The 23510-nt window shown below is 41.7% G+C and overlaps 2 protein-coding genes and 1 long non-coding RNA gene across 8 annotated transcripts; 1 reads left to right on the forward strand and 2 right to left on the reverse strand.

Annotated features, from left to right (window-relative positions):
* The first annotated feature begins 120 nt into the window (after nt 1–120).
* Nucleotides 121–19409, forward strand: LOC119016470. The gene is made up of 6 exons (XR_005074167.1): nt 121–245; nt 17693–17774; nt 18086–18561; nt 18754–18894; nt 19035–19099; nt 19229–19409. It is a non-coding gene; the product is annotated as an uncharacterized LOC119016470 (long non-coding RNA).
* LOC119016465 (hepatitis A virus cellular receptor 1-like) lies at nt 1079–22514 on the reverse strand. 5 transcript variants are annotated; one of them, XM_037092275.1, is made up of 10 exons: nt 22385–22514; nt 21913–22191; nt 21310–21561; nt 4941–5177; nt 4741–4872; nt 4486–4551; nt 4196–4249; nt 2514–2582; nt 2346–2417; nt 1079–2081 (listed from the first exon to the last, which is right to left on the reverse strand). In XM_037092275.1, exons 1-10 carry the CDS (start codon nt 22443–22445, stop codon nt 2008–2010), a joined length of 1296 nt encoding a protein of 431 aa, XP_036948170.1. In that variant the 5' UTR covers nt 22446–22514; the 3' UTR covers nt 1079–2007. The 5 variants fall into 5 exon arrangements, with proteins under 5 accessions (XP_036948170.1, XP_036948172.1, XP_036948171.1 ...); XM_037092277.1 differs by lacking the exons at nt 21310–21561; nt 21913–22191; nt 22385–22514 and adding exons at nt 7641–7931; nt 8716–8854 and having other exon boundaries at nt 4941–4983; nt 5116–5177; XM_037092274.1 differs by lacking the exons at nt 21310–21561; nt 21913–22191; nt 22385–22514 and adding exons at nt 6720–6971; nt 7641–7931; nt 8716–8854 and having other exon boundaries at nt 1080–2081; nt 4941–5174.
* Nucleotides 12978–16079, reverse strand: LOC119016469. Of its 2 annotated transcripts, none has more exons than XM_037092286.1 (6): nt 15953–16079; nt 14936–15214; nt 14199–14339; nt 14037–14102; nt 13342–13367; nt 12978–13261 (listed from the first exon to the last, which is right to left on the reverse strand). In XM_037092286.1, exons 1-6 carry the CDS (start codon nt 16044–16046, stop codon nt 13187–13189), a joined length of 681 nt encoding a protein of 226 aa, XP_036948181.1. In that variant the 5' UTR covers nt 16047–16079; the 3' UTR covers nt 12978–13186. The 2 variants fall into 2 exon arrangements, with proteins under 2 accessions (XP_036948181.1, XP_036948182.1); XM_037092287.1 differs by having other exon boundaries at nt 13342–13371.
* Nucleotides 22515–23510: the final 996 nt, after the last annotated feature.

A 23510-nucleotide genomic window follows, 5' to 3' on the forward strand; every position in this document is an offset into this window, starting at 1 on the left:
ACACTCCTAACTGGTCCAATGAGCTGTCAATCAATAGGTCAGAGGTCGGCAGCCATCTTGTGAGGCTAATTGATGGATAGAAGCATGAAAAAGCATGTAAGAGTGACAGTTTGTCACTGGTTATGGATGGAATACTGTGTTTTGGACTAAACATTTGCCTCATGTGAATCAACTTGACATTTGTGAATAAGAGATGGCAGCTTTGGTGGATTTTGACGCACCACAGGAACACAGATGCTCCATCGGTGAGTTTCCAAACATTTGTGCATGTTTGCTGTGAGCTGGTTGGTCTGTTTGTTCGTTGATTGTAACGTGCTGGTGTGGTTTTCTCTTGAAATGGTGTGAAAACTGTCTGACGTTTTACTTATATACAACTTCTTCATCATGAAGGTGCAGTGGAGAAATACACTGTGACGCCCAGAGAAGTTTCAGTGACATGGATCAGTTCTGTGCAAATACAGTGTGAACATGTACAGTTGATGAATCACGTGCTGGGTCTCAGTTCAGGGTCTGCATCCTCTGAAGGACCTGGTGTTCGTGGTCTTTGAAGGCGAGTCCTTCAGAAGTCAACAGTGTGCTGACTCTGTGTGTGTGTGTGTGTGTGTGTGTGTGTGTGTGTGTGACACTGACACTGACACTGTCCATCCAACAAACCTATTTTCACCCAATCATATATATATATATATATATATATATATATATATATATATAATTAATGAGTTCACTGTCACGGCTGGGTCATTATTTTAAGTCAGAAGCATTATTTTACATATTTACAATATATGTTAAAAAAAAAAACAAAACAAAACAAAAACTGCTGTTAATTTTGCACCACATCATGTAAATATGTAAATATGTCTATTTCTTCCCTTTTTATTGTAGTGCTTATTTTTTGCTATTGTTCCTGTTCCTGTTTGTAATATTATATCGCTGCTGTGACAAACAAATTTCACCATCTGCGCGACATTAAAGGATTTCTGATTCTGATTTAAAGACTCTTATTCCTGTTCTATCAAATTTAACATTTAAAAGACTGTTTTAACAGAAAACTTCCATATATAGGTCCCTAAAAACTCCATGTGGTTGTTAATGATGCACAGAAATAGAAAAGGGGAAGGTCAAACAGCAGTCAGCATGGAAGTCAGTGGGTGGAGGAGGGTGATATAATTCTATAAAGAAATGAGAAGTTAAAGAGATGTGAGACAACTTTATTAAAAACCACAATGACATCTTTAACGATGCCTTGCTCGACAGCTCGGTTCGAGTCACAGCGGTTTGAAGCGTTCTCTTGACGTCATGATGACGTCGACAACAAAATGATCAAAATGATCAAAACTCAAATGCTTTTTAAAAAATAATGTACATTTACAGAGAGATTTAAACTCAAGCAGGGAACAAAGGCACGAGGAGGAAGTTCTTACAGGAAACACGACACACCTGCAGTGTGAAACTGCTGGATATTCATCAGCAGTTTGTAAGAGTGACATCAGTGGATCTGGACGTCCCAGTCGTGTTTTCCAGGAGACTGCGTGTATGTGGCATCAAAACTGGATATTCTTTGCCTGAAGTTGAGCCTTTCTCTAGTTGTGTTTGTGGTGACTGAACCAGGCGTCATTAAGGAAACTCTGGGGACATTTTCAGCCTAGTTCATACCTGAGCTGGTATTTCAAGCCAAACCACGATGTGATGAAGTGTTTTTTCTGTCCAGATCCAACCAGAGCATCAGCACAACAACAAGAGAGAAATTCAACGGAAAAAAGTTGCAACATAAAGAAATATAAAAGCTTCAAGTTACCTGTGACTTTCTAGAACTATACAAACATTTACTCTGGAGACTGGGTCAGTTTCAGCAGGTAGACAAGAATCTACAAATAACTAATGTTGTAAAAAAAAAAAATGTACATCTAATATTTACATAAAACACATGTAAAAATATTATACATGTTCCAATTTAAATACAAAAACTGACATCAACCAAAGTCTGACATCACAAACAGCTGATGTCGGTCACTTTGGATGTTTTCCAGGTGTTCTGGTGTTCTGCAGTAAACAGTACGCGTTGTCAGTCGGCTGTGAGGAACCTGTGAGACAACCACAAAAACGTTACTTCAGCCTGTTTTTCACTGCTTTTAGACTTTTATTCCTGTCATCTCAAATTTTACACTCAAATGGCTGTTTGAATGGAAAATTCCCATCAGTAGGTTTTTTGTAGATTTGTTCGTTCTCTCGTTTTAATTTGCTGTATTTGGAATTGGAAAAAAAAATGCAGTCGGCCTTGTTTAGCATCTCATGTTATAAATGTGTGTATTTACAGACCTCACAGAGGAGCTCAAGTTTAAAGTTACCTTTATTATTATTTCCACTGAGGGACGTCTCGCAGATCTCAGAGTACAGGGACTCGTCAGGTACATACGTTACTGTGAGGAACAATGATAACATGATGAATATGAGCAGTTTGTCTTCAGAATCATACCAACAGAATCTTTGGTTATAAATGTCTATAAAGTTTTTACCGCTCGTCTTTTCCATTGGTTGAAGGTCGGGGATGGTGGAATACGTGGGATCGTCTTGGTTTGATCCAACTGTTAAAACATTTAGCAGCAAAAACTATTAATTAGAACCAGCTTATAATTAGCATGCTAACTAGCTAGCCCCCAGTGCAGACTGCTAGCTGCGTAGCTAACCATGCTAATGAGCTATCTGCAGCTACAGTTTTTAAGGAAATTAAACGCTTTTGTAATAATGATGTCCTGCAACCTGAAAAACTGTCTGAACTGTGAGAGACGCTGTATGTAGCACATTCTTATCTATTTAGGCCTTCTTGTTCACTTGACAAACATTATAATTATGATATAAAGATCTGCTAATTATGAGACAACTATTGTGTCATTAATGTCAGAGATGGTAAGTCGACATTATGTTCTTTGGGATTGTGAGAGAAATTCTCAAATGTCCATTCTTATTTTGATATATTGTCCTTACATATGAAACTTAATAATATAGATACATCATTATTTATGTATGCGATCATATGTGATATTGTGACTGTTTTGTTTGCTATTGTAACAAACGATGAGGAGAGACTGCCTCTCCTCAGTCATAAACCAAGTCAAAAAAGAACTTATAGTGTTTTTGATCAACTTTCACCCCGAGATTCCACCAGATACGTGTCCGCTGCGTTACGGCTCCGATCAGGTTTTGCGCTGCCGTCCAGCGACCCTCACCGGTTGTGTTTTGAGTCCACCACAGTGCAGTACGGTCAGACAACTGACGTCGTGAGGCCGAGAAGTTCTCGCGATAATCACATAATCACTTGCGATCGCAGTTATAGGTCTGTGTTATAAAAACGTAAAGTGTTCCAGACCGAAGGATTAGTAGAAGAGTTTGTGTTTGTCTCTTTTTTGAGATATTTGCTGTGTCTCAGTTCAGGGTCTGCGTCCTCTGAAGGACCCGGTCTTTGTGGTCTGTGACGGCGAGTCCTTCAGAGACCTTGTTAACCTGGTCAGCTGTTGTTAAATGTGACGGTCGAGCCTTTGGAGCATTTCCTGGTTGCGTCACCAGATGTTTTACTCTTACGTCATGATTCCTGCCGCCCAGGCCCGCGAAAGTGACGATCTCCGCCACGTGATGTCGCCATATTCTCTCTTTCTTTCTTCTTTTTCGAGCGTGCAAAGAATCTTGGGATATGTGAGACCATGAAGGATCGTAGCGGTGCATCCTCCAGGAACAGGGAGCAGAAGGAGCATCTGAGGAGCCTTCAGACTGGGACAGACTGCAGATGCTCCTCTGAAGGATGCAGAGCTGAACTGAGACACAGTGGTTGTTGTTTCGGTGCGTGACTTCCTGTCTGCTCGGTGCTAAATTCAGCTGAGATGCTGCGTCGTGCTCCAGCATCCACCAGAAATGGAAGTCCGGCGTATCTGTTCTGGAGGGTTTCGGACTGCCGGGACAGATACGCAGCGCAGCGTAACACAGCGACTGAAGTGAAACCGATCAGCTCCGCTTGGTGGAGACATAACACAGCGGACAGGTATCAGGTGGACTCATCTGTATTAGACAAGCAACTGATTTTCAGTTGCCACAACAAGATGTATTATCTCAATATAAAATGTAAACATGTTAAAACCCCATGACACTCAGACACCTTTTTTTTTTTTTTTTTTTGGTGTTCGGTAAAGTTAGTGGAAAAATGTACCTGGAAATTGTGCCATGCAGTATGAATCCACTGGTGCAGGGACTCTTTCTACACCTGCAGGAAGAATCAAAACTAGAGGAATCCTCATTTGTGTATATATGAAGTGGTACTTACATACATGAATACAGTTTATTTGGTTCAAGTCATATAAATCATGTTGGCCACCGTCTGTGTATTTTAGGAAACATGTCACAAAGTGTGGGATTTCATTGCACATCAGTCTCGATCTTCACTGAAAGAGGAAGGTAGTTTTTTTTTTTTTTAAGAATGAAACACTTCTGATTTCTCACCGTTTGTAGCCTGAAACACTGCTCCACCCTGAATCTCATCATAGACGTGGCATCTTTCTTCAGTTCCTGTGAAAAAGACCATGAGGGGCACAGAACTGATCATCTGAAAATCTGACAGCAAACACATGAGCTCTAACCTGTATCAGACTTTCTGATGTCATTTTTACTAATTAAAAGCATATTATTGTATAAACATAAATGAACATATTAAAGTGTGCAGAATATGTAACACACACTGTGTCAGGTTTTATTTACCTCGTCTTTTAAACCTGCGTCTATTAATGAGGTAGATGATGATGAGGATGATGATGATGAGGAGGAGGATGAGCACGGGGACAACGGTACCAATCACCAAAGTGAGAGGTGGTTGTTGGTCTGTAGGAGCGACTGGAAGACAAAGTAAGAATTAATACCTCAGTAAGACGTTATAAGACTTCAGATTGTCGTAGACGTACCGGTGCTGGACGATGGTGAAGTTGTAGTAGTTAGTTTTGTCGTAGTCGGCTTCGTGGTCGTAGTCGGCTTCGTGGTCGGCTTCGTGGTCGGCTTCGTAGTCGTAGTCGGCTTCGTGGTCGGCTTCGTAGTCGTAGTCGGCTTCGTGGTCGGCTTCGTAGTCGTAGTCGGCTTCGTGGTCGGCTTCGTAGTCGTAGTCGGCTTCGTAGTTGTTGTTGGTGGTTTCTTTGTCTTTTCTCCTTGCGAGTGGGGCAGAAACAAGATTCAGTTCAGTATGTAAATCCCTTCAAACTTAAACAAATGCATATTAAACAAATCAACAATACATTAATGACCACTAAAGATCTGAATTCAGAATATCTCCTATTACCCTTTAATGTTGTTCTGATTAGTAACTATGGACCATTGAGTTGTATTGAGTTTAGATATTACAGCAATTAAACGTGTCAACAGTCGATCATAAAGTTCTTGTGTTGAGATGAACTGACACTGAGAGATTATCCACGACTCTGTTGTAGATATATTAAAATCAGTCTTTCAGGAAAACAGCAGGTGGTTGAACATCACACAGATGATGCTGTTTAATATTGTTGTTATAAATGTAATTAAATAGTTTCTAAGTGACTTGATGAAGACATTTTCTAGTCTGAGACAGATTTCTTTCAGTATTGTGGTCATTTGTTCTCGTGTCTTGAATTTGCATTCAGATCATGTCGTGCGCTCGACTTCCTTCATTCGACCACAAACCCACCGGTTTAATTTTAACACAGTGTCAAAGATGCATGTCAGCACTGACTCTAGATCAGTGTCTGTTTGAATATCTGCTCCTCACGTCTTCATGCTGTTGGTTTTTATTTGTCTTTGAGCTCTTTTAGATTTCATCACCATAAAAACCTGTTTTATCTTCCTGTTCTTGTTCTTTCCCTTCTTGCCTGTTTGTCTGGTTGCTGTAGTCGTCTCCGTGCTCTCTGCTGGTGTTGATGCTGCACTTGTTGCTGCTGTTTGTCTTCTTGTTGGTTTAGTTGCAGTTTGAGTTGCTGGTGTTGAGTTATTTTAGGTGAAGCCTCGGTACGTTCAGTGTGAGACAGATGACATTTATACTCCAAACAAAACAACATCTTCACCACAGAGAGATAAAATCAAACTCTCACAAAAGTCTTCAGCATCTCTGTGGTGTGAGTTTCAGCAGAAGTGCTTTCACGACATCAAGCAGCTGAATGCAGAAGATGATGTTCACTTTGTAATTTAGCTTTACTGAGCCTTGTATGAACTCACCAGTCTGCAGGATCTCTGTAGAGGAATAAGACTCTTCTCTCTGAGAGTCAGCTGAGCAGACTGATACCACTCTCATGTATTTACACTCAGTAAGCTACACCCAGAGGCCTGTTAGCTTAGCTTAGCCTAGCTTAGCACAGAAACAGGAAACTGGGGAAACAGTTAGCCTGCCTCTGTTCAAAGGTAACAAATCCACTGAGCACCTGTAATCACCTGATCACACAGAGACTCGCTGCTAAAAGCTGAATAATAATAATTATGTAATAATAAGGAGGAGCTCACACCAGGCACGATGTTCTACAGGAAACAATGTTGGTTCTGCTAAACTAACCAGCGACTAGCTGAGCTTCATATTTAACAGACAGGTATGAACGTGGAGTCAATCTTCAAACTAACTCTCATAAAGAAAATCAAAAAGCTCAGTTCCCCAAATTGTGAATTATTCTTTTATATTATTAATATCTGACTCATATTTCTTTGTTCCTCTCTGACTTCTTGTCTCTCACCTCTGTCAGATGTCTCAGCTTTGATCACAGTCAGGTACACAGCAGGTTTTCCATCACAGTAGTAAAGTCCAGAGTCATTAAGCTTCACGTGTCTTATCGTCAATGTCTTGTCCACTGGTGAAAAGGAAAACCTTTTTTTTTTTTGTATTTCACGCCCGTCTTTGCTCCATGTTGGAACATCTGATCCTCCAGCATCAGGAGGACAGTTCAGAGTGACATTTGTCTTCTCTGTCGCGTTACGTATGATTGTTCCTGTGCACAACAAACAAAACAAGATTCATTTAACGTACCATCATAAACTGATCATGACCTGTTACTGTACATATTCTAAATGTCCTCCATGTTTGAATTATTGAATTAAGTTTCAGAGAAGAAGATAGAAGCTGAGACAGTTTGATGCAGTTTTAGTAACTTAAACAATTATAAAGGGCCGTTCACACTAATAACTATAACTATAAAGATAAGAACATCAAAACAAACTTCACAGATCATTTGTCAGCATGTCTCTGGTAAAATAGTGTTTTTCAATTTGCAACCTAATATATGTTCATTTAACATTTACTAACTGTATAAATAACCAAGACTGAGTCATTAGAGACCATCTGAAAAGTTAGCAGCCAGAAATATAATCACTCCTGTGACTCAAACTAACTGATGGTCCTGCAGATCAAAACGATATATTCAGTCCTGTTGATTTTTTTAAATGATATATTTAAAGTTGCAGGTCACCCTGAATGCAGAGATGCAACAAAAGGCTTCATGAATCGCCTGCTTCTGTCAGTCCACTGTGGCATGAATTCAAGTCTTTAAGTATTCAAGTTGTGAATAATCGTCATATTATATCTTGTAATATATAGTTGTTAAACATGTAGCTTTGAAACATGATGTTGAAACAAGAAGAGAAACAAAGTGTGATGTTACCTGGTGGGATCACCGTCAGCTGCACAGCTGCTGCGTTATTACAGAAGTATGTTCCAGAGTCTGACATGTTAACACTGCGAATGTGAAGTGATTTAAAAGTATCTGCCAGGACACTGTATCGTCTGTCTGGATCAGGAATGTGTTTCTCCTCCCTGTCGCTTTTCCCACCAGTTGTAAGAATATCAACTCTGGTGCTGTTCGTCTCTCTGCTCCACGTCACTTCACCCTCCACAGCGTGAGGACAAGGCAGAGCGACTGACTGCTTCTTCTGGACTATTTCATGTCTTAATGCTGCAATAGAAACGATTTACAATTGTTCATTAAAATACAAATGCATTTCTAACATTGCAGGAAACTCAAAAGTGATTTAATATCAGAGTACTTATTGAACTCAATCTTGAATTTAAAAGACCTTCAGACTAAAGATGCAGACGAGGTTTCAGCCACAGTCGTGTTAAACATCTGACTTTTACTTTGGTGGCTAAATGAGTTGTTGTTCATGTTGTGTGTCTAGTAGCATTCTGGCAGAAACTGGACCAGATTCTGGTCGAGACATCTCGGATCGCCCAGCACTGAGTCTGGTTGTGCGCCAGGTTTTCTTCCTGTTACGAGTCAGTTTTACTCTCGCTGCTGTCTGGAACCTCGTGCTCATGAGGGAAACGTTGGGTCCCTGTAAATAAATGAATCCAGGAGTTTGTTCTGAACCTGCTCAGTTTGTAAAGTGTCATGAGATGACTTCTGATGTTAGCTGACGCTGTTGGTCAAATAAAGATCGATTGACTGATTCGGTTCTTTATTGGCAATAAAGCAACAATCAAATATGTGAGCAGATGAAGGCCAGACATTTAGAGAACAACAGTTAAAGCTTTAGTTCTGCTATTTATTCATGTAAAGGTGTCACGACTAGCTTCTAACGCACTTCCTGAACTAATGTTAACCACTTTATGACACTTTGACTACAAACTGGCAAACTTCTTGTGAACTTCACGTCGATGTTGAACCACAAACTCGATGAAACTACGACGCCGAACGACAACAGACGACACCGAACAGAATCTAAAAACAAAGTTCTTACCTGCAGTGACGTTGCATCCCAGAACCAAGACCAGCAGGCAGCTGCTGATATTCACCCTCATCTTCTCTCAGACTGAAGCGACTCGACTGACCACAGTTTCTGTCTGAGCTGAGAACAGGAACTCAGCTGTCGGGTGTTCACACATGTTCCTATAACAACACAAAGCCACAGAGTCTTAATCTGTCTGTCTTTGTTTGACTGATGAACACCAACGCTTCCTATTCGTCTGTTATACGATTACATCAGATGTCATGACTCTTATTACAGAATCCAGAGAAAGATGAAGTTTTTATCGACTTATATGTGTTTATGTAAGTACACGATAATATCATCTGATACTGAAGCAGCTCAAGAAACACAAGAGCTGGAAAGTGATAAAAATATGTGTTTTTAAATCACCACAGTCAGGAAAACATTCACGAGATAACTGATTGAGTATTTTGTGTATACATGTGTGCTCAGGCCTCATGGAGTCAATGTGCCTGATGAACTTTATGATGCATGTTGTGTTTTTTACGATAAATACATTGACAGAGGATAAAACAGTTGGAAATGTATGTTCCTGCAAACTACACTTGTTCAGATTTATACTGAACTGATGCTTGTACATGACTTTGCTGTCAGGAAGTGGACGTAAGGAAGGTGGTGGTGTACGAGCTGCAGAGTCAGAGACGCCACAGCAAAGAAACAAGAAGAAACCTGAAGGTTTAACATGTCTGTGGTTTCTGATGATCATGTTAAGAGCTGTTTTATATTGTAGGTGTACCTAATGAAGTGGCCAACATATATATTTCTTCAGTTTGAAGGTTTTCCTTCAGACAGCTGCCTGTCCATCCTCGGGTACACACCAAACAGAAGCTGCTAATAGCTAACTAGACAAGCTGACCAATCACCAAAAGTTCAAACTGAGGATTTCATTATCCTGCAACTTTACATTTGTTTAGTTTGAACGCTGTGTTCATGCTCTGGTTAGGTTTAGAAAAACATCATGGGTTGGATTTAAATACCTTTTGCTTTGGTGGAAGAGATCTCTAATGGAGACGGTTCGACTTCCTGTGAAGAATAGTCGGCTTCGGTCACAACAAAAACTGTCTCCAGTGGTGATGGGAGTAAAGGCCAATTCGAGTACCGTTCGGAGATTTCCAGCTGTTCTTGTCGCCACAGGAACAGCTGGAAATCTCCCCACAGTGGCAGCCATGTTGACTGTAGCAACAACACCACCCACAGCTCCTGATGTGAGAGTCAACTAATGAACATATAATGTCAACCTGATACGACATGTTTGGTATGAATGTCAACCTTGGACGTGTCTGCGGTTTGCAGAAACGCTAACTGCCAACATTAACTCCTCGAGACTGGGCTGTTGGAAAAGAACAGCCATTTTCAAAAAACCTCTCAAGTTATTGGATGAACCATCATGTCTTCAACCAATCAGATCAACAGCAGGAGAGCGTCACCACCAGCGGAGCCAGCAGGTGAATCCAACCCTTCCTGGAGTCAACAGAGAGAAGACAGAAAACATGTTTCCATCAGTGTTGTTCGCTGCTCTTCTTTCAATGAGCTAAACTCTCCAGTTCTGATAGAACTGATGCTAAAGAAGCTACGCTAACCTTTCCATAGGAACCTGATTGGCTGAACGACCACGGCTTGAGGCCTGACAAGAGATCACGTTATCCCACAAACCCATCTGCCCACCAGTGTGACCAAACGCAACCTCACACTGCTCATGGAGGAGAGGAAAGTGGCACCATCGAATGTCAGAGGTTACGGAAACCAACAAGAGTCACACCGAGAGTTGAAGTGACTTTTTTTAAATAAATGATGCAGCAGAAAGGAAGGATGTGGGTGTGGGCACTGGGCCGGGTGGAGACTGTTGGTTTGAAGGGTGACATCATGACAAACATGAAGCTGCTCGAACCAGCACCAGCTAACAGTTCCTCATTTCGCTATATTCCCGAACTACACGTTAAAGCTGCTCGCTGTAGTTTTTGGAAAGAAACTGATTTTGAACAAACTGAGTAAACAAGCTTGTGGCCTAGTTCCCAACATGTCAACATGTAGATGGATTCAGAGAGCTGACGTTGTCGTCTGGAGCGGCCGTGGGAGTCGAGACTCAGTCATTCTGCTGCCAAACACCCAGCTGGTAACACAGAAAAGGGGAAGTGAACCTCTCAGTAGTGTGGGAAAGAGCTGCAGCACACCATGTACAGAAATATTCTGTGTTTGATAGAAGCCGTCACCCCCACAGTGTCGTGGCATGACCTCTGTGTGTGAAACATGTTGGTGTCATCGTTGAACACTGAGCAGTGCTGGTATTATTAGCTCGGCCACCACAGACGACACCCGAATCAGAGGAGTCAGGTTCACTTTACTGCCTCACTGTGCACCTGGAGACTGGACTTCCTCAGCAACAGACCACAAAACCTCACGATGGGAGGTCGCACTTCACCCACCCTCATCCTGAACGCTGGCACACCACAGGGGCTTCACCCATGACTGCTCCCCCGTCCACCCCAACAACACCATCGTCAGATTTGCTGATGACACGAACATTGTAGGACTGATAACAAATAACATTGAGTCAGCCCACAGGGAGGAGATTCAGCATGTGACAGAATGGTGTTCAGAAAACAACCTGGACTAACCCCCTCAGAGACAGTTTGGTCCCACAGGCAGTGAAATCCCCCCGAAGTTTAAAGAACATATAGAGGTGCGTCTCAGAACATTAGCGTATCATGGAAAAGTTCATTTTTTCCCCCCTAATTTGATGCAAAAAGTGAAACTTTAATATATTCTAGATTCATTTCTCATAACGTGAAATATGTCACCGTCTTTTGTTTTAGTTTTGATGGTAAGGATGAAAATCAGAGATCCAGATGTCGCCCTTCTGCAAAGTATGTTCATTAATCCACTCAAACAATGACATGGCAACAATGGCGTGGAGGCGATAAACGGATCCACACAGGTTTCTTAAACGCAGGTCAAACCGCTAAATATCTCCTGTTGAACCCACTCACACCTCCCGCAGGTAACGAACACCTGCTGGGGATTTTCATCTGAAGCGTTATGTTGTACGTCGCTGTAACAGGAGCGAAAACAAGAACACAGCACATCTTAAACTCCGTCCATGTTGATGCTGGATGTTATTAATGTGACATCACATGTGGCCATGACCCTCATACTTGATCATACTGGGACCTGTAACCGTGTTGAAATGGTTCCAAGTCTCTCTGACTTGTTCAGATCGATGCTGAGCCCACTGTGATGTTCGTGGCCCTGAAGTCACCAGCTGTTCTCAATCACGATCACTCAGAAGAAGTTAAGATGCTACAAAGAACATCAGATCCACGCAACTTTGTGTGATCGCCTACATCGAAGGTTAAAGTTGTACAGAAATCTAGAAGTATAGACGGGAGTTTCTGCAGGAGCTTTGTGGAGGTCAGAGAAACCTTCCTGCCACTGGGAGGAGACAGAACTGCAGCTTTCATGTGTCTTCAGAAGTTCAACAGTTCTGCTTTCTACACGGTGACTTTCTCACAGCACTCAGATCTTTTACATGCCTCATGTTGGGATGTTCTTCTTGTTTAAACGTCACAACATCTGAAGTTTTTTCTGTTTCTGGTGTTTTGCACTCGCTGTCATCACTAACAGAAAACACTTCACTTCACACAGAGCTGTGGGCACCGGTGGAGACGGAGGGTATGAAGTGTGACATCGTACAAACGAAAAACAAAAAGTGTGAAGTTCTTACAGAACAGACTCGTCAGCTTCCTCTGAATGTGTTACTGTGATAACAGATGTAAAGTACGACTCTGCACAACAGTTTGTCCAAATTCATCAAATCCAGTTCCTCATTTTGGTATTTTACAAACTTCCCATCACATTAAAGGTGCACTCTGTAGTTTTGGGGAAGACATTCATTGATTTGACATATTCCCATCGACACAATTTGTTTTTATTTCGTTTATAATTTCAGGAAGTCTTGTGAGTTTAGCCTCTTTAGCGCCACACAGCATTATGGGGACCGCATTACACTCTGAGGACTTAAACATACTTTTCGCTTATTCGTTTGGCAAATCCAAAATGACGTAATGCACCTTTAAGGCTGTCACGGTACGAGAATTTTAAACTTCAATATGAGATATTAAAACACCTCTTATAAAAGGAAAACAGTCACACAGGATAAACATTTTGTCTCCTTTAATCAACAGCCACAGTGCTGGAACAGAAGAAGGCATCAGAATAACTAAAAAACACTGGAAGACATTTTGAATGACAAAACTGGAAACTGAAAGTTGTCGTGATTAGCAGCTCGTTGTGTTACGGAGGCGAGTCACCCTGAGGTCCCTTCACTCCTGCAGGACTGTCTGATGTGCCAGTGAAACTCCTCCCTGACTTAATGTTCTGGTCAGATTTCATTGGCTTTCACTCGGTGGTCATGAGTGATGTCAGGTTCCTGTTGTGACCCCAGTCACTTTTGTTGTTTCCTGGTGTTTTTGGCTTTTTTCCAGTCAAACATATGCAGAGTCGTTAAGCTGTGGTGTACCTGTCGATGGAAAAAATGACACATTTACTACCATTAAACATCGGGAGGAAAATAAGATGGAAACATGTCTCATTATTTACCTGCAAAGGTCGCCATGGAGTAAGCTCTACCTGCCAAATAACAAGAAATGATTGTATATGAAGATATAAAATAATGGAAAGTAACATTCATAAAGACAAAACTACTTTAAATTTGAGCAAGAAAAAAGCTGCATCTGTGCTTCGATTGGAAAATGGATTTGGGAAACATCTTAGTCATTTCACAGGAAGGTGGATAATCTCCAGCTGTATTTGTGGCGACAAAACTGGGTGTTTTTTTTTAAGGAAACCTGGAGATATTTCCAGCATTTTTGGGTGACAAAAGCTAAATTTTTAGGGAGATCCTGTGGACATTTCTTGCTGTTTTCAAGGTGACAAAATCAACTATTTTTCGTGGGAAGGTGAATAATCTCCAGCTGTTTTTTGTGGTGACCAATCTCAGTGTTTTTAAGGACATCTCCAGTGCTTGTAGTGACAAAACTGGCTAGTCTTCACGGGAAGGTGGACAATCACAAGACAGAACCAGGTGTTTTTTTAGGGAACATTTGCAAACGTTTTTGTGGTGACCAAAACATGCAGCCAAACCCTGTTTTCTCCAACCAACCAAGAGTTTTACGTGACTAAACCAGATGAGACCATAAGCAACTGCATTCTGATGAGAGGGGGGAATAGAAAACTGAACTAAATCAAGCCTCAAGTATCAACATAAAGAAAAGTTCAGGTTGAGCGTTTCTCACCATGTGTAGGCTGACAATTTAAATCATCCCATATCTCTTCATACACATGCTGTTTGCCTTCATTCACTGCCAAACGAGAACATGAACGTCAGAGTTTTAGTAATCCAGGGAATAATCCGTGATTAACCACATTATAGTCTGATGACTATAGGCTTTATTTACCTGGTCTGTTGAACCTGCACCTCCCAGTGGACGTGAAGAGGATGAGGAGGATGATAGTGATGATGATGAAGGTAATGAGGAGGGGGAGGGTAGGTCTTCCAAACATCCAACCAAGAGCTGGTTTCTGGTGGTTCGGAGCAGCTGGAAGACAAATAAATCACAGTATTTCTAAATTGAGATATTTCCACATTACATTACAGTTCCTGTATCAGATCAGTCATGACAGACTGCACGTTGGTCTCCGACCAATCATATGCTGTGTCTCAGTTCAGGGTCTGCGTCCTCTGAAGGACCCGGTCTTTGTGGTCTGTGAAGGCGAGTCCTTCAGAGACCTTGTTAACCTGGTCAGCTGTTGTTAAATGTGACGGTCGAGCCTCTGGAGCATTTCCTGGTTGCGTCACCAGATGTTTTACCCTCACGTCACGATTTCTGCCACATAAGCCCACGGAGGTGACGATCTTCGCCACGCGATGTCACCATTTTCTCTCTTTCTTTCTTTCTTTTTCGGGCATGCAAAGAACCTTGGGATATGTGAGGCCACGAAGGATCGTAGCGGTGCATCCTCCAAGAAGATGGAGAAGAAGGAGCATCTGGAGGAGCCTTCAGACTGGGACAGCCTTCAGATGCTCCTCTGAAGGATGCAGACCTGAACTGAGACACAGCAACGGTCTGTCTTTCCTGACCTGTGTGGATTGGTTGCAGTTTGTTTGTGGACTTTTATTAAAGTCTGATGTTACCATAGTTGAGCACGGTCAGCTGCACAGCTGGCTCGCTGTTACAGAAGTATTTTCCAGCGTCGGAGACAGCGACTCTGTAAATGACAAGTGATTTACATGGCAGTAAACTGTATCGTCCGTCCGGGTCATGGATGTCTGTCTTTCCTCCGTCACCATCAGCTGTCAGTATGTCAACTTTGCTTCCATTTGTCTCTCTGCTCCACGTCACGTTTCCCTCCACAGACGGAGGACAGGGCAGAGCGATGGACTGCTTCTCCCTGACGTATCTGTGCCTTATGTCTGTAAGAGGAACAGCGTTCTCAATCAATACACAAACATCTCAAGAAAAGTAGCATTTCTGTCAGGAACTCTCCAATCAGACACATTTTGTGATGTCTGAGCCAGAGTTATTTATGGATGGGACAGTGAAGTGTGTCAAAATGTGGGACTGCCATGCAAAAATATCAGCCATAACAATGTAACATTAGCCAGCTAGCTAATCAGCTACAGAGACATCAGCACATCTGTAGTGATTGCTGGTCCATAATAGTTCTCATGTTCTCATGAGCATCAGTTTGAAGTGGGCCTCTGAAAAACCTCCGTCTGGAGGGCAGGTTCACCTCCTCCTCTAACAACAATCTGCAGCTCTTGGATCAGTTTCATGGTGGACAGACGTCCTCACTAAAACAACCCGGATATGAAACTGGTGTTAAGTTGTTTTCACACAACAACAAATATAAAACATAGTAGAGAGAGAAGACGTTCAACAGGCTCGTCTGTGCCGACGCTGCTGACAAACTGATGATCTGTCTATGAAAGAGGGTTTGGGCCACACGTGAAACATGTTTTATTTGTTCTCAGAACAAAAGCAATAATTCTGAGAAAAATATCAGAGTTTGGACCTTAAAGTCTGAACTTGTGTGTATCTCGGCAGAGTGAGGGTTCAGACAACACTGAATAAATAATTGAAGAATAGAAAATACAGAGATGAGAAGCAGCATTGCTCAGGATTATTGGTCTGCGTTTAAAAGATCTTACCTGCAGCGACGGCACAGCACAGAACAAACGAGGCCAACAGGCGGCTGCAGACGTTCATCATCATCCTCACACTGACTGAAGTGACTGAATACATGAAAGCTATCAGGGATCACATTTTTTATTCAGAGCTGAAAAGAGGAACTCAGACGCCTGGAGACATAAAACCCACGCTGGCTTTGTTTCGTCCTTTTGTGGTTAATGACCACTGATGACTCTTTGGGTTGTGTCTGAGCTCGTCTGAATGTACTGTGTACCATATTTGGTACAAAGTCAAATGACTTATGAGATGATGTATCTGACAAGGTTAAAGAAAGTGAGAGAGCATATCCTGGAACAAAGTTTGGTGGCCATCCTTCAGTAGTTTTCGTGGATCTCTTCTGATCATTTATCCTTGTGTTTGTTGGTTTGTTTTATTTTGATGCTTTGGACTCGCTGTTAGCAGGTTTGATCCAAATAAGGAGATGTGACTGAGCTCATAAATGAAGGACATGAAGTTAATCAGCCTCCACACCCACAACATTAAGATTTAGTTCCCAGAAGCAGAAGTGGAGGACGTGCTAACACAAACGTTTGTGGCTGAGGACGGGATTATTTCCCTGGTGGTCACTGATTTAAAGATAAGATAGAGCTTCACAAATTCTGATGGTAGAAACAAAGAGTATCGATATGACGTGTAAAAGTAGTCAGATGAATACTGGATTTTACTTTCTTCTTCTTTGGTTTATTTCGAGGTTTGTCTCTAAGAGGGCTAAACTTTTGGGTTAACCTGGATAGTCAGCGGCTGATGATTGAAACTGTTTGGGAGGAAATTAGTAAAAAGTCCCAGTTGTAACCAAAAATTGTGTCAAGACCAACTTCAAACCAACAAACGGCACCAAATGTATCTTCACGTCAGCTGCAGAGATCAACAGGTGCCGCCTGGAGGAGTTTCTTTCAGCTTCTGCCGGCATTCAAAGACACAGTTGGCAGATTTACATCCAGGTTTTAAAAACATTTTCACACATCTGATGTTTTCAGCCTTTCTCCAAAAAGTCAGTTTTGCATTTTGTTCAATCTGGCAAACGAGGAAATAAAAAAAAAACTAGTGAGAATGTTGTATATTCATTTTCTGTATCCGAAGATTCAAAAACAACATTTGTTGGACTTTCAGCTGGACTTTCCCCTTTAAACACACCGACTCCTTCAGTTCAGAGCTGTTTCTCTGTTTCCACTCAGTTTGGAAATATGAAGAATAAGAGGTAGGTGTACACCCACGTAGTATTCTGACTGGCACTTCTATAACCTAACCATCGTGAGAGCCAACAGCCGCCAAGAGCCCTTACATGACAAACTGAGCATCAGCAGAGCTTTACAGGTGTGTTATTACTCAGTAAACCACTGTGGCTTTGGTAAAAACCCCATCCTGTTCTCAGCTACAACACCTCGCTGCATGTCTCCACTATCACCATCATGAGAGTGTGATGTAATTATCTGTGTGCTTTGCTCCCCTGGCATCCTCAAAATGTGGTTTTGTTTTTAGTCTTTAGTCTAAATCTTAAAACCAGAGGATTGCTTGTCTTCTTCTTCCTTCTAACAACTGCACATAACGGCTTCATACGATGATGTTTGTATAACAGGAAGCCTCAGTCATCGTTGACCACAAAAAAAAGAACAAAAAGGGAAACCGCTTCACCATTTTCCATTTCACAGCAGTTCCTGTTCTCTGCTCTGAATAAAACTGGGCTTCTGGTTCGTGTGCAGGTGTTCAGTCGATGGTGAATCATGAGGGGGAACATCATCAGCTGCCTGTTGGCCTTGATCCTGGGCTTTAATATCACTGCAGGTAAGAACATTTAAAAGATAATAATTCTGAGCGATGCTATTTCTCATCAGGTCAAACACATTTCTGTGTTTTCAGATTTTTTTATTGTGTTGTATTCCATGTACCACACTGAGCATTTTACCACTGGTTCAGAACAGTTTGAAGATGTTGATTAGACACTAATTTAGACCAGATTTGACGTGATGAAATGTTTAGGAAAGAGCTTCATTCTCATAGAGGACAAAGTGCCTCTTTAATGTCGGCTGCACTCCTTTTATTTGATGAGTGAATATCAATCTGTCAGATCTCAGAGTCGTGTTTTTCTTTTGCAGTAAACAGTATGAGGGGCTCCTTCTCCATGCCTCGTGTTCGCCTTCCAGCGTTCAAACCTCCACCTCCAGTGTACGTCCCTCGCCTTCCAGAATTCAACTATCGCCCTCCAGATTTCAACTATCGCCCTCCAGAATTCAACTTTCGCCCTCCAGCGCCAATACCTCGCATTCCAGAATTCAACCCTCGCCCTCCAGTGTCCAACCCTCGCATTCTAGAATTCAACCCTCGCCCTCCAGTGTCCAACCCTTGGCTTCCAGAAATCAAACCTCGCCCTCCAATGTCCAACCCTCGTCGTCCAGTGTCCAAAAATCGCCCGCCAGATATTGACCCTGAACTTCTCGAGCTCATCTTTGGCCTCACAGCACCCGACCCTAACCAATCCAGCATCCAACCCGAACCCTCCAGCATCCAACCCTGACCCTCCAGCGTCCAACCCTAACCCTCCAGCATCCAACCCTAACCCTCCAGCGTCCAGGTTAGTACCCGTACTAATCCAGCGTCCAGCGTCCAACCCTAACCCTCCAGCATCCAACCCTAACCCTCCAGCATCCAACCCTAACCCTCCAGCGTCCAACCCTAACCCTCCAGCATCCAACCCTAACCCTCCAGCATTCACTCCTCGCCTTGCAGTGTTCCAACGTAAATATGGTGTGCGTTTGTCTTCCAGTTGCTTCTAAATACCACAAACATCATGATTTGATGGATGAAGCGTCCACCGTCAACTACAGCATCCTCGCCGCTGCCTTATTCGCCACTGCCTTCATCACCGTCCTCGTGTTGAGTGTGTGGTACGGGTACATAAAACGAGGTAAATGCAGTCTGACCTGAACTTGTTTGCAAACACTTGCTTCTCACCACATCCTGTTAGTCATCAAACTGTGAAAGTCGTTAATCACTGATTATTCCCCGGATTACTAAAACTCTGATATTCATGTTCTGGTTTGTCAGGAAATAAAGGGAAATTGCACGTCCATGATGAGATACAGATGGATTAGAGTTTCAACCTGGAAATGGTAAGAAATGGAACAATTCAACTGACTCAACATTTCTGCAAAACCACACAAAAAAAGTCCAAACTGAACTTCCTTTATGTTGATGTTTGACGCACGTTTAACTTCAGATTTCTATTCCTCTCTCATCAGAATGATCTGCTTAGCTTTGGGCACAAAAAACACCTGGCTAAAGTGAAAAACATCATGTTTGGCTTCAAAAAGGCTTCAATCGGCTGGAAATGTCCCCAAGTCTCCTTAAAAATAAAACAGGATAAAGGTGATCATCAACTGTACCATTGTCATGAAAACAAATAAAGATCTCTCTCTTTTTCCTCTTTTTGAGTCTGATTTATTCACAAAAAATACAAAATGCACCTTTAACCGAGCAGCACAGTGTAGGACAAAGATCGAGCAGGTTAAAATACAAAAAACACATTTTCCATTACAGCCAACAGAGAGCTTTTCTTCCAAAATGGTTCTTAATGGAACTCTTAATCTTATAAACGAATTCAGAAACAAACAGCTCAGGGTAGAAAAGGTTAAATGGTTCATTTCATTGTCGGGTTTGTTGATTTGAGATGAGGTCTCTTTACGTTATATATAAAAAAGATACATTTTTTGTCATTTTATTTGTAACTGTGCATTTTGTTGAAGTGAACAGTTTTGTTAAAACCTCAAAACATTTCTAAAACTAACATCTTTTATCAGTAGAACCTTTAAATATGTAGTTCTTTGACTATATACACCATATATTATTCTACAAGACTGAATCTAAAGCTGTGGCCACTGAAAGCACAGTCCTCCTCAGCAGAGGTTTTAAAATGCAGAGTGAAAACCTCCAGCAGAGACTGTTGAGGTGTGCAGGACGTCCAGCAGCTCCGTCCATCAGACAGCTGTGAGGAGACACCAGAGGACAGAGCAGCAGAGGTCACAAGCATAAGAATGACAGCAGCAGAACAACAGCTGAACAATATAAAGTGTATTTTAACATCAGTTGTTTCTAGATTTGTATTGTACCTCTTGTTTCTGTGTGACGGAGGATCAGAAGTTATTTTCTCTTCGTGTCGCGCGTCGCTTCTGTTCCTGTCGAGCTGCCAAAGACAGAAGACGAACATGGAGACGACATTTAATTTAACTTCTGTATTAACTTTCCGGTTTGGTTGCAGAATAACTCATGAACACTTCTTCAGGTTCAGTGATGCCTGGTCTGATGGTGGGACAGGAAACAGGTCCAACAGTAGCAACAGTGCCACCATGTGGCCGTTTAAAGACTTTAATTCATCAGTCAAGTTATTAATTATTCTGATTATTATATTTAATCCTAATTCTTGAATTAATCCTACAGTTGCTCTGCCCTCCCCTCTTTTCAGAAACCAGGACATTCTGTCAGTGTGTGACATAAATATTCATCACATATGTACATTTGTATATGTATTTTCTCCTTTTTTCAATGTATTTCTATGTTCTTATTTGATTATTTTCTATTGATTCAGTTTTCCTGTTTATTGCATCTTTTTAAAATGATATTTGACACTTCTAATCACCCGATCGCACAGAGACTAGCTGCTAAAAGCTGAACTGTAAGATCAGATGTAATTGATCATGAATAATTCTTTTGTAACTCGTATTTCTTTGTTCCTCTCTGACTTCTTGTCTCTCACCTCTGTCAGATGTCTCACCTTTGATCACAGTCAGTTTCACTGCAGGTTTTCCATCACAGTAGTAAAGTCCAGAGTCACGAGGCTGCACGTATGTTATAGTCAACGTCTTGTTCACAGGTGAGACATAAACCCGTTTGTCTTGTTGTACTTCACGCCTGTCTTTGCTCCATGTTGGAACACATGATCCTCTAACATTACGAGGACAGTTCAGAGTAACAGTGTTCGACTTTGGAGCGACGAGTCTGGTTGTTCCTGTTCACAACAAACAAAACAAGAGTCATTTAACATACTGTCATAAAATGATCACTCATATTCAGGAGAAAGTCAGTGGCTGTGTGAAGACATTTCCTCAGAATAAGAATAACTCTGTGTCAGGATGTGTGAGTTACTTCCTATTTTGCAAATATAGCCTGTTCACCTTTATTCACAGTCAGCAGTAAACCTGCTCTCCAGACTGCACTGTACGTTACAGACATTTACAGAACTGTTGTGCAAGTTATATCTGCATCTTGTTGTTTGAAGAGGATGATTTGTTCTTATTTTACCAGTTAAATATCTGCAGACTCTCACCTCTGTCAGATGTCTCAGCTTTGATCACAGTCAGGTACACAGCAAGTTTTCCATCACAGTAGTAAAGTCCAGAGTCACGAGGCTGCAGCCGTCTTATAGTCAACGTCTTGTTCACAGGCGAAACATAAACGCGTTCATCTTGTTGTATTTCACGTCCGTCTTTGCTGCATGTTGGAACATCTGATCCTCCAGCATCACGAGGACAGTTCAGAGTGACGGTGTTCAACTTTGGAACGACAAGTCTGGCTGTTCCTGTTCACGACACACGAAACAAGATTCATTAAATGTACCGTCATAAACTGATCATGATTCAGGAGAAAGTCAGTGGCTGAAGAGAAAAACTCACACCAGCTGTGACACAACTCCAGATGTGATCTTCTTAGATAAAAATGAATTACTAACTTTTAAAACTGCTCAAATTGTTTCTCCTCTACAGTATCAGGAAAAGATCCCCTACATCAAATCCACTGTGGTTTTTATAACATTTGAAATGCACCATTTTATTAAACTGTTTAAACTGTTGAACAGTATTTCTGTTATCAGTGTTTTAAGAAATGATCGACATGATGTTGAAACAAGAAGAGAAACAAAGTGTGATGTTACCTGGTGGGATCACCGTCAGCTGCACAGCTGCTGCGTTATTACAGAAGTATCTTCCAGAGTCTGAGACGGTAACTTTGAAAATGTGAAGGGATTTATCGGCCAGTGAACTGTATCGTCTGTCTGGATCAGGAATGTGTTTCTTGTCTCTGTCACCATCAACTGTAAGAATATCAACTCTGTGTCCGTTCGTCTCTCTGCTCCACGTCATTTCACCCTCCACAGCGTGAGGACAAGGCAGAGCGACTGACTGCTTCTCCTGGACTGTTACATGTTTTATTGCTGCAAATGAAAAGAAGTTCTGATAAATATGAAGGTTCACATTTTATCATTGTCATGAAATTCAGTTAACTTCAGTGCTCTTGGATTTCATGATGTCAGAGTTTTATTGAAGTTTAGCAGAAAAACATGAAGCTAACTGGTCAGAAATGTATTTTAACAGTCGAGTAACTGATTAATTTCTATAAGTTCTTACCTGCAGTGACGTTACAGCCCAGAACAAAGACGAGCAGGCAGCTGTAGATGTTCACCCTCATCTTCACACAGAAAAGACTCAGCTCACAGACTGAAGTCCGAACGCTGTTTATGTGCAGCTGGGAACAGGAACTGTGTGGTTACTGACTGGTGTTCTCAGAAACTTCTGTGTCTATTCATGGTCTAATGTGTGAAGGCGAGACCACACGTCCGACACCAACAACCTACACTCTCTTCATAGTGGAAAGTTTTAGACTATAGACTAAATGCATCACCAGGCCTGAATTAGATTTTCCTTTAACACGTCTTTCTGTGGTTGTTGAACACACGTTTTCTTTTGTGCATTCATCTTCCACCAACAACAAACACTGTGTTGGTACCAGAGAGTGTTCTGTGTTTATCTGTAGAAGTGGTACAAACTAATCTATCTATGGCACATCTGGAGTTCTACAAGGCTCCTGTCTCGGACCACTGTTGTTAATCATCCTTCAGTGATGGAAAACACTCACCACAGAGAGACAAACTTAGTTGCCTGAATATTTATTAAATGATATCTAATGTGTGATCACATGGGTGCAAAACACTGGAGTTGTATTAATTCCTGGGCAGGTGGGTATGTAGGTAGACCAGACAAGACAAAAATATCACAAACCAAAGTGTCAAAGGTTGATATTTTATTAAAATGAAATGTAAAATGCTACTAGTAATACTTCAGTTATATATCACTACGGATACGCCACGTAGATACACATTAACCACAGAAGTGTTTTTAAAGAACCCATCCACACCAACACGACCATGTATAGGCTGAACCCTCCATCAGAGGAGGAGTGTGAAACAGAGTGCTGGGGAAAACCACTGTGACCTAAACCCAACCACTCCTCCTCGTGTGAAAGAAGATCTAACTCTGCCGAGTGCAGGTCACCTAAATAGTGCTTGGTTTTTCTTACTAGCCGTTTGAACTTCGTGGAGACCAGAATTAAGCACTCTTAGAGGTTCTACCTGCTGTTCACGGCTTGTTTGCCTGGGGAAGATCATAATTAATTCTCACCACACAGTAACTGTGTGTCAGTAAAAAGCGATGTCTCCCCCTGTAGTAGACTGTTGGGGTTAAATGTTAAGACTTT

Source organism: Acanthopagrus latus, chromosome 3, assembly GCF_904848185.1.
Source record: "Acanthopagrus latus isolate v.2019 chromosome 3, fAcaLat1.1, whole genome shotgun sequence".
Lineage (NCBI taxonomy): Eukaryota > Metazoa > Chordata > Actinopteri > Spariformes > Sparidae > Acanthopagrus > Acanthopagrus latus.

Excerpts from the sequence above, each read along its gene's own strand:
- LOC119016465 (XM_037092272.1), bottom strand. The coding sequence starts at position 8,776 with ATGAGGGTGAATATCAGCAGCTGCCTGCTGGTCTTGGTTCTGGGATGC. Across the intron at positions 5,178-6,719 it reads AGCTGAGACATCTGACAGAG|GAGAAAAGACAAAGAAACCA; the intron begins GTGAGAGACAAG and ends CCCACTCGCAAG. Across the intron at positions 4,873-4,940 it reads TTCACCATCGTCCAGCACCG|TCGCTCCTACAGACCAACAA; the intron begins GTACGTCTACGA and ends TTTGTCTTCCAG.
- LOC119016469 (XM_037092286.1), bottom strand. The coding sequence starts at position 16,046 with ATGTATTCAGTCACTTCAGTCAGTGTGAGGATGATGATGAACGTCTGC. Across the intron at positions 15,215-15,952 it reads GTGCTGTGCCGTCGCTGCAG|ACATAAGGCACAGATACGTC; the intron begins GTAAGATCTTTT and ends TTCCTCTTACAG. Across the intron at positions 13,262-13,341 it reads CTCCATGGCGACCTTTGCAG|GTACACCACAGCTTAACGAC; the intron begins GTAAATAATGAG and ends TTCCATCGACAG.